Source organism: Trematomus bernacchii, unplaced genomic scaffold (assembly GCF_902827165.1).
Source record: "Trematomus bernacchii unplaced genomic scaffold, fTreBer1.1, whole genome shotgun sequence".
In the NCBI taxonomy this organism is placed as follows: domain Eukaryota; kingdom Metazoa; phylum Chordata; class Actinopteri; order Perciformes; family Nototheniidae; genus Trematomus; species Trematomus bernacchii.
Genome location: NW_022988043.1, coordinates 10,879,970 through 10,890,145, shown reverse-complemented (window position 1 = coordinate 10,890,145; position 10,176 = coordinate 10,879,970). Strand labels below are relative to the sequence as shown.

Below are 10,176 nucleotides of genomic sequence, written 5' to 3'. Positions count from 1 at the left end.
CTGAAGCACATGTTATGTTTTCTGTTATTTGTTTTTTCAAACTGTACTTGCTATAAGTAACATCTCAATTCCAGATTTTGGCTACTTTAAAAAAAAAATGGGTAAATCACTACAATTAGAAAGCCTACATACATGTCTGATATCAAAAACCACTCAGTAATCCTTTCTCCATGGGTATATGTGTTCAGTTTTTCATAATTAATTTTAATTTTTTTAATGCAATTGAAAATGTTATTAAAAAACAAGCTTTAAAACCAAAGTAAGTTTTTTCTGTTTGTCTCATGTTAATCCCTGCTCATCTAGAAAAAAACACTTGAAAAACACAATTCAACTTTAGTTTTTGAAAATTATTTATTTATTGAGAATCTTTGACACAGACATACAAAATCAGTTTCTGCTGGAGCCCTCGCAGGTCAGACATATTTACTGGAACATCTGATCCCTGATAATGGAGGGATAGAAAACATAATAAAAGGCAAACACCAGAGTTCAGAGTCCTTACTGTAACCCAATACAGACTGTTCTTTATGGAGTTAATAATATGCTACACTTGGGAATGTGATCTAGCTCTGTGACACATTTACACACACAAACAGTCTCTTGCAGTCTGGTAATACAATCACAGAAACATGAGTTTGTTCTTCATCTTCACATGGCTTCCAAGGCAACAATGGACTGAAACATTTATTATATATTTTTTGTATAAATAGAACGTAAGGAGTTATAATGCTTAGATCTTTGTGTTCCATTGTAAAAGCTGTGCAGCAGTGCCTCGTGTTAACATTTGCCATTTCACAGTATCTAATGTAATATTTTTAGATTTATTTTAAGCATGTGTCAACTGCGTTTTATTATATTTGAGTGGACGGTGGTAAAAGACATTCTTCTACAGCATTCCTCTGATACTGGCAGCTGCTTCGTTCAGTACTTTTCCAGGATGATGGCGATGCCTTGACCTCCACCGATGCAGGCAGAACCAACGGCGTACTTGCCTCCTCGTCGCCTGTAGGAACAACAAAGTTAAATATTCAATGCTCCTTAATGTGCAACCTTCGCCTGATATAATGTACATTCATTTAATCAAACGATAAAATTACCTGAGCTCATGAACCAGGTGGGCAGTGATACGTGCTCCAGAGGCACCAAGAGGATGCCCAATGGCAATAGCTCCACCGTTAACGTTGGTTTTTGCTGGATCCAGTCCGAGAGCCTTAGCAACAGCCAGGTACTGAGCGCCAAAAGCCTCGTTCACCTGTGTAAAACATAAGTCACCAATGACACAAATGTGTTATAGCTGAATCAATCAAAACACATATAAAAAGGAAGTTTTGGAAAGCAACTATTAATATAACTCAAGTACAATTTGAAGTTACATTAATTTAGTATTTCCTTTATTTATTGAGTTGGATTCTTTTTTATTCAAACATATAATAAACCTAAAATTCCAACAAATTGTGAAAGATTTAATTGTTTTTTTTAAATGTTTTTGGCTTGTGACTCCTTACAAAAAAGCAGTGTCTACTCTGAGCAACTTTAAAGATCTAAGAGACATTATCAGCTACACCAAAGCAACTTTAGCGAATTATTATTAACAATCTGATATGGCTAAATAAAATAATATATCTGTGACAGGATGCACAGTGTATTACACATCTCTTTGGGAGCGACTACTTGAAGTACAATTTGCTTATGATACTTCTGTACTTTCATAGTTCTAAACTAGTGCAGCACTTTAACTTGTAATGATGGATTTTCTTACATTACTGTATTAGTGCTTTTACGTATGTCAAGACTGAGTAATTATTTTACTACTGATGAAATGTCTGACAGAGTGAAATGTTTTGCTAAAAACAAACCTCCACAAGATCCATGTCATTGAGAGTCAGGCCGGCTTTTTTAAGAGCTTCTGTGATTGCTGGAACGGGACCTAAGATGTTTTAAAAGAAAACAGAGATACTTAAACCAATGTGAAATACCACAACCATTTATTTAGTTATTCATTTAATTAAAAAGGGCTTAAATTACATCTCAATGACAGAGGTGTTACTTACCAATTCCCATAATGCTTGGGTCACAGCCTGACACATGATAGGACACAATCCTGGCCAGTGGAGTGAGCTTGTGTTCCTTTAGTGCATCTTCACTTGCAATCACCACAGCAGCAGCACCATCAGATACACCCTGGACACCAAGAGTGTTAGATGTAGTAATAGTAAGCTACTCCCATGGTATGAGTAACAGTAGTTCAAATATGTTTGACTTCAAATACAACTAAATGGCACTAACTCCTTAAAAAATAAATGGTTGTTTTTAGCTTTTAACCGTTTGCAATTACATTTAAGAATTATTTTTAGTTCGAACAGTGTTTCTCAAACAGAAAAAAAAGAAAAAAAATGCACCCCAGATCTTGAATAGGAGTCAACAGCATAAGAGTAAACTACAGACTGTATAGGCGTAAACCCACCGAAGCGTTGGCAGCGGTTACAGTCCCTCCCTTCTTGAAGACGGGAGCCAGTTTGGCCATCTGTTCAAGTGTTGTCTGTGGACGAGGGTGTTCATCCTGAGCCATGGACACCTTTCCCTTCCTAGCTTTCACATCAATGGGAGCAATTTCTGCTGTGTAGTAACCCGCCTCATGAGCTGTGAACAAAAACAAAAATCACAATTGAAATATAAACAATGAGTAGACAAGTTAAAAACAAAAGCCTGTCTTCTCAAAAGAAACATGTTTGGATGTTACCATGTGTAAGGTGAGCAGACCGTACAAATATTTAAAAGATGGATTTTTCTTGAAGGAAACCCGTCTTACCAGCCTTCCACTTTTGTTGTGACTGGTATGCATAGTTGTCAACTTCTTCTCGTGTGATCTGGTATTTCTCTGCCAGGTTTTCTGCTGTGATGCCCATTGGGATTTTGATATGCAGGTCAGTCAGACCCGCCCACAAGGTGTCCTCTAGCTGTCAGACAAAGGAGAATAGTTTATTTTGATCACTGCCTAATAAGCTTCTGGTGTTGAATAACAAGCTATATGTGTCAAGTGTTTTGTTTTTTACAAAGTAGACAAAATCAACCGATCACAAACCTTGAGATCGAATCCAAACTTTGTACCAAATCGTATGTTGCGCACAGCGTACGGGGCCTGACTCATACTCTCTGAGCCTCCGCACAGGACCACCTCTGACTCCCTGAGGCAAATCTCCTACAAACACACAGGGGTTTTGTTTTTGGTCAGCAAGACAACAGATAAGGCCAAAAATGTGCAATTGATTTCTATATGTGCTTTTACACATAGTACAGTAGTGTACATTACTACAGTTTATTCTACATTTGGATATCTGCCAGCGTTATATTTGAGTTCTTACTTGAGTGCCGTTGATGATTGACTGGAAACCAGATCCACACAGTCTGTTCACAGTGAGAGCAGGCACTGGGATGGGCACCCCACACCTCAGACCCACATGACGTGCAATGTAGGCTGCATCAGCTGAGCTCTGAAATGGGGGGGGGGGGGATGAAAAGGTGAGAACCAATGCACAAGTTAGGTATCAAATGAGCATGATAACATTTTCATGTGATGTTAGTTTTGATATAATATTTGTTGGTTTTTAAGTACCTGCATGACATTTCCCACGATGACACTGTTTACAAGTTCTGGTGCCACGCCCCCTGCAGCGAGGGCGGCTTTAGCTGCGTGCTCAGCCAAGTCTGTCGCACTGTGATCCTTCAGCACGCCACCATAGGCACCGAACGGAGTGCGCTTGGCCCCCACAACAAATACACCTGCAAAGAGAGTATTTTAGTACAGCGACAACAAAAATACAACCACCAGTGACCCAGAGCCAGATCACAGCGTCAGGAAGTGCTTAGTGGTTCATCATGCAGAGATGGTCAACACTGCCAGTGCATTGAGGAGCAGAAAATAAAGATACTGTACAAGAGGGCATCTAACACCAAGGATTGAGATGGACTGGAGAGAAAGGGGGAGCAAATAATCAAGGTATCCAGCTCTTTTTCAGTAATATCTCTCAGATCCAAACGATTAATGTTCAGGGATGATTGAGTATTATTATATATATATTTTTAATCAAATCAGATTAAATGCACATTAATTAATTTGCTGCATAAAAATCAATAAGACCATAAAACCGTGATGATTTTAACGGACAAGTTAAAAACAATTGTGGTGCCTTCTTTGGAAAGACATACTGTTTGGAGACACTACTAAGACTACTGTCCTTAAGTCTTTTTCAACTTGCCCAAAGCCCTCAAAAAAGAAATGTAAAGTTTTCTTTATGCATCATTTTCTTTACCTTGGTTAGTTTACTTTATCTCAACCAGAATTGCATTTTGAGTCCGTAAATTGCTTTGATGATAACATGTTTAGTAATAAACAAAACATTAGTGGTAGTAGCTAAAGGGCATGATAGTGCTGTTTATTTTATTTGTTGATATGCTTTTTAGTTTATGATCATTGTGTACTATCACACCCTCGAGTACACTTCACCATCACTGTAGTAATATGAGGGGGGGGGGGACACTAGAGGTCAGCAAAAACAACTCTCAGCCTGTCAAGTTGCTATTAAATAGCTACAAAAGGGCATATTAAGATATTTTCTTGATGTGTGTACTGTGTAGGCCATTGATGTATTCAGAGAACAGGCGGACAGCTGGCTGAGAAGGACCCTGGACTCCTCAGTCCTCACTACTTTGTGTGTGGCTATTGTCATTATTGAACACTATTAGTAGGTTGATAAAGAAGGTAAAAATAAATTGCTAAACAGTAAATATGATAAATATGAATTGCACTTATATAGATCGAGAGGTATTTGGGGATGCTGGCGATCAACATATGGTTATGAACTTGACACCATCTTGTCACCTTTCACCTATTTTGTAGTTAATGCTGTGATCAGACTATACACTTTAACCATCCTCTTTCACATTTCCAATGACATTATATCGACTTTCACGTGACGACATTCTTCTCAGGAAACTATTAAAACCTACACTGCTACATAAAGGTTTCTTTAAAAAAAAGTGACGTTAGCCCTTTCTCAAAGTCCATCTGCATGCATTCCTGCTTTTATTCGCTTTCTATATACCTCAAAAAAGTATTTGTTTACCTCGTAGAAGAGCCATGATGCAGAATCAACAAGCCAGCAGTGTCAGGATAAAACTCGTGGGCTGATATATTCTTTCTCTGCACCGAATGAATATCAGTCCGTGCAGAATACAACACTGCAAAGCGACCTTTCCCCTAAATAGTGGGGCAGCGAACTTTGCACTCGTCAAATAAGATTCGCCAAAAATGTTACATATAACTTCGAACTTAAACATTATGAATTAATTGAGGTAATGTTATGTCTTGCATAACTTTAATTTCCTTATGGTATTTTCAAAGTGTTCTATATGTAACTAATTTTATTTAGTTTTCTGTGCTTTCAAAACACTCGAATGTGCCTCCGTGCGATCGTGAGCGTGACTGTTAGTCAACGTCATCACGTCACGTACGCAGGGAGGACAGGGACAGCCCACATCCATGGGACAGCGGAAGACACTACATGTGAACATTTTTGACCCCGAGTTTGAGTTTAAACTGAAACAACGCAAGGTGGAAACATGTCTATGTGTTTATCGCGCAGTCTCTGCAGGGTGTTATCCCGACAGACCGCTTCGTCAAGGTGAGTGTTTGTAAAGTAAGATTTAAGCAGCTGACTGGGCGCTAGCTACCTGGAGCTAACTCAGCTAAGGTTATTCACAAGATAAAGTGCCAAACTTAAAGGGAAACTGTCCCCTATATTAATCTATTGGGGTCAATGATTTAGTATTTTTTGACCTGTATTCTGTGTTGCTTTTCAGCTTCATGTTGGGAGAACATCACCATGCTGTACTGACTCCTTGGTTTGCTTCTGTGATGACACTGAAGACATCTGCTTCTCTAAGGTAAGATCAAAAGTCCGAGGTTCACTGTATGTCCATCTGTTATTTGGTCATTTAATTCATTGCAAGTTGTGTGGGAAAAAGGCTATTACCAGAACATAGTATTATAAGACAGATCCTGCATTCAAAAGCGTATTTACAGGTCTTACCAGTCTTATATTATATGTGCCAAACTCTACTTTTAACGTTGTATTGTTTTTGCAGTCACTATATTATTGTCATTTTAGCCAGAGTTGATGTTAACATCTAGTTTCAAAAATCCAAAGTCATGTCTTAATTTTGCCCAAATACATATGTTTCAATGGTGCAAAATGGTGAAAAGCAAAGAAACAAAGCTATCTTTACATTTGAGAGGCTGCAACCAGAATATGATGACGTTGCTTCACAATACACAGTTGTTAAAATTGTTAACTGATTTTCTTTCGATCAAATAATTTATTATTAGAATAATTGTTTCAACTACAATTCAACAAATGTAATGTCACAGAAAAACCAGTAACCAGCAACGTTTCCTCACTGGTTAGTTTCTGAATTTCTGTGCACCGCATCTTATCACTATGCACAGAGGGCTGGAGCTGGGGATGGAGGGTCAGTAGATCGCCTTACATGTTAATTTACCAGGGGTTTGATGATTATTAAACCACCTTTTACGGTTAAGATGTGTTCTAATTTCCCAGTATAAAAAAGTCTATGATATGAGCCAAATGCTAGCGATAAAGTCACAGATATGTGTCCAACCTAAATGTAGAACAGTGAATGATATCGATATAGCATTTGTTGATTCATTATGTAAACTCTGAACAATATAACAATACTTATCATAGTATTGATATATTGTGATTGACTATGCTGACATAGAGCTATGCTTTGTGTTTAAGAGCGGAGCCTAAAAAGAAGAAGAAAGCGGCCCCAATGAGCGATCAGTTGCAGAGAGATCGGCTGAAAAGAAGAGTGAGGAGGATGGAGAAGGTTCCCCCGGAGCTTATCCCCGTAGAGGACCACATCACTCCAGTCTCATGCTTGGATGAAACAAGGTGCAGCTCATTTCACTGTGGTCCATAGTACTGTCATCAACAATTTTTATGGAATTCTTTCAACAATCGGAATAAAACAAGACAATGCCCGCCACATTCTTTGTCTTAGTACATTATTGCATTCAGATGGAATAACTTTGTATGTATCATCCATTTTGCTTTACTTAGCTTGCTGACTTTGATGTGTTATAAGTTTGTTTTTTCTTCTCTTCCAAAGGGAGCGCTCTGCAGTAAACCTGTTATTTGAAGAGAGCGAGCGTCGAGCCTCGCTGTTGAAGGAGTGGTGTCGATACAAACAGGTCACCACTTACCTTCAACACCTCCAACACTTAAGCTTTTACAGATAATTGTGTGTCTGACCTCTGCCCTCCATCATATAAAGTAAGTGAGTTATATTTGTGCTCTTCTGTTTGGTCACGCAGGAGCAGAACATGGCTGAAATGCAGGCTGTTGAACTCGCTCTAAAAGCGCAGACTGAGGCACTGGAGGAGCTGAAGCTGGAGTCTGAGGAGCTGTACCACGCATCGCTGAAGCCAGACACTCTTTTATTTCCCTTTACTCATGAAGGCCCTGTCCACACCCCGCCAATTAACAAGTACGATGCTCCTGATGGGAAGTACAACGACATCACTAAAGTTTACACACAGTGATGGACTGGAAACAGCTGTTTGCCCGGGTCAATTGTCATGTATTAAGTGTATGTTTCTACACAATTTAAATGATTAAAAAAGCATATGATGGTCTGAAGGACAATTATTTTTATTTTTATTGAATTGTAGTCTCCAGTGTTTTTTTAAATGTCCGTATAAAATGCAACAGCATTCACGAAAATGATGCATAGATTTCTTTCCTCACATTTATATTTATGTATAAAACAAAACTGAAGAAAAAATAAAGTAAACATGTTTTTTATTGATCCAATTTGTTCAGAATAATTTTCAGCAGTTTGTGTCATGTCATGATAAAACTATAACCAAATACACATGGTAGAAAACTGCTAATGCTAAACTCCATATGGGTTGAACAGAAAAGCTGAATAAAGTCAATAATACATACATTTTGTACAGTATATAATGTGTTCATTATGGAGGAGTATCTACAGCAAGTAAAAGAATACAGTGCTTTTGAGAAGTGTTGGTAGGGTAACTAGGGCCAACTCTCCGGTCAGATGCCATCAAAAGTGTTAGTACACTATAGAGCAGCATCACTACCCAGGTCATTCTTAACTTGGATGGAATATATTAAATCTTGTGAATGTATCCATAGCATGATTAGACCCGTTACTCACCTTTTTTCCTTACACTTTTCTAAACCTGAAAACAAGGCGACTAATTTTTAAATGTCTTTATGGTGGGTCTGTTAGTGCAGTCAGAGTTTGTGATTCAGTTAAAACAAGCTTTGGAAAATGTAGTACTAATGACAGGAACATCCCAACACTGATTTAGCAGAGATCAGTTATTATCTAGTTGAATGGACACTTATCACAATTGACCATGAGAGGCTGCCGTTGACACATCTGTGTCCATACAGCAGCATCTACTGAGACAGTAGAGTGATGAACAGTCTCTCCCGCACGTGGTTCGAAACGAACCTTGGTTGCCATGGGACCGAGACAGGAGGTTGATAGGTACAGTTCAGGAGTCCTGAGGCTTTTCCTGGTTTAGGGGCAGGTGCCAGTCTCCGGGGGGTTCTTTCCTCAGTTCCCACACTGGGGTGAAGTTTCCCTGTTCTGCCACTCTGTCCCGCTCACTCTTCAGCAAGGCTTCCTGCAATACACATATATTATTTATTCAAAGGCTGATTTTCATTTGAAGATTTATTTTTCCAAGAGTTATTTCCGACAGCCTGGACTGTGTAAAAAGTTTGTTTTGATTAAGTAGAATGGCAATAGTTTATCCTTGTCTTATAGGTTTAGGACTTTTAAAATGTGACCTCCTGCAGCTGTACCTTAGCCTCGGCGCTTCTGCGTTCCTCCCACTCTCTGCAGTCATTGTAGTCATTTTTCCACTGCTGGCAGGATGGAACGGTACCGTAGGTGTAATAGTGGTGAAAACCATTACCCCAGCTTACACAATGTTTGAATTCCTCCCAGTAGTTATCACAGGCTCGGGGCGGCTGTACCAACAGAAAAAAGCAGTGATCATCATCCAGCCAACTTGACACATTACTATCAGTCTCAGGGGTGTGACTGCATAACTTTTTCTGGTTACACTTGACAAGCTCATGTTAAATGGATGCAAAATGTGAGAGCATGAAAATGATTTACCTGAAGAAAAGTAAACGTTTTATTATGAAATGTCATTCAAATTATTGAAAAATATGATATTGCTAAGACTTTGAGACCAGGTCATTCTGAATATCAAACTCCAGGAAATAAATACATTTTACTTTAAAAAAACTACGCTATTATTTAAAAAAAGAAGGTTAATAATTTCACAACTTATAGCATGCATTTGCCTAATATCATTAATATCATCGTCTTATTTATTTTAAAACCTACAGATATTGGAATTAATGACTCATCCACTGACTATATTTTTGAAACGTTTACTTAGTATAAAGAAAAATAAACATCCTGAAGCTCCATCAGGTCACTTATGTTTAGACGAACCACAGTTTGCTCAATGGCAGATCTAGTATAACAAACATAGTTGAAGTTTTACAAATTAATTCTCAAAGCAATTTTTTAAAGCAAATAATAAATACCTGAGTTTCTGCTAAACCCCCACTTCTCACTGACTTACATACATGTTATTGGTAGCTAGCTAAGGTTACTTGGCAATTTAGCAACGATAGCTAATCACCTTGCTAGGTATTTGGATCGTTGTTGGCACTTTTCACTCATTATCAGAACTAGTAAGAACATTCATTCAAGGCCCTTATTTCAAAGATAATATTTGATAAATTACCCTCCACTCTGCTTTTGCAGGTCGATCCATTGCTAGCTGGGCTAGCTAACACAGAATATATACTTCCGGTTCGATTTCGTTTCACAATAAAAGCCCAAGAATACAGTTCAACAGCCATAACCTTCAACTTAAAGCTACAAAACACTCTTGAAAACATAACAATGAAGCAACATGAGTGATTAATACTAGTAACATTAATGATTACTAACTAAACATCCCATAATTATAGTAATAGTAAAAATTGTGATGGATTATTTTAAAGCAAATCATATCAGTTTCATTTAATTTCCTTG

The 10,176-nt window shown here is 38.1% G+C and overlaps 3 protein-coding genes across 3 annotated transcripts; 1 reads left to right on the top strand and 2 right to left on the bottom strand.

Annotated features, from left to right (window-relative positions):
* Nucleotides 1–694: 694 nt before the first annotated feature.
* acaa2 (acetyl-CoA acyltransferase 2) lies at nucleotides 695–5,269 on the bottom strand. The gene is made up of 10 exons (XM_034118539.1): nucleotides 5,124–5,269; nucleotides 3,614–3,780; nucleotides 3,363–3,491; nucleotides 3,083–3,199; nucleotides 2,810–2,957; nucleotides 2,465–2,640; nucleotides 2,052–2,181; nucleotides 1,857–1,927; nucleotides 1,098–1,252; nucleotides 695–1,003 (listed from the first exon to the last, which is right to left on the bottom strand). The coding sequence occupies exons 1-10, from the start codon at nucleotides 5,137–5,139 to the stop codon at nucleotides 922–924; spliced, it is 1,191 nt and encodes a 396-aa protein (XP_033974430.1). The 5' UTR covers nucleotides 5,140–5,269; the 3' UTR covers nucleotides 695–921.
* Nucleotides 5,270–5,483: 214 nt separating this feature from the next.
* On the top strand, nucleotides 5,484–7,886 carry mrpl40 (mitochondrial ribosomal protein L40). Its single transcript, XM_034118536.1, has 5 exons — nucleotides 5,484–5,681; nucleotides 5,860–5,943; nucleotides 6,819–6,974; nucleotides 7,192–7,273; nucleotides 7,397–7,886. The coding sequence occupies exons 1-5, from the start codon at nucleotides 5,620–5,622 to the stop codon at nucleotides 7,622–7,624; spliced, it is 612 nt and encodes a 203-aa protein (XP_033974427.1). The 5' UTR covers nucleotides 5,484–5,619; the 3' UTR covers nucleotides 7,625–7,886.
* On the bottom strand, nucleotides 7,867–9,963 carry cunh22orf39 (chromosome unknown C22orf39 homolog). Its single transcript, XM_034118537.1, has 3 exons — nucleotides 9,884–9,963; nucleotides 8,922–9,089; nucleotides 7,867–8,740 (listed from the first exon to the last, which is right to left on the bottom strand). The coding sequence occupies exons 1-3, from the start codon at nucleotides 9,911–9,913 to the stop codon at nucleotides 8,609–8,611; spliced, it is 330 nt and encodes a 109-aa protein (XP_033974428.1). The 5' UTR covers nucleotides 9,914–9,963; the 3' UTR covers nucleotides 7,867–8,608.
* Between the last annotated feature and the right edge of the window lie 213 nt (nucleotides 9,964–10,176).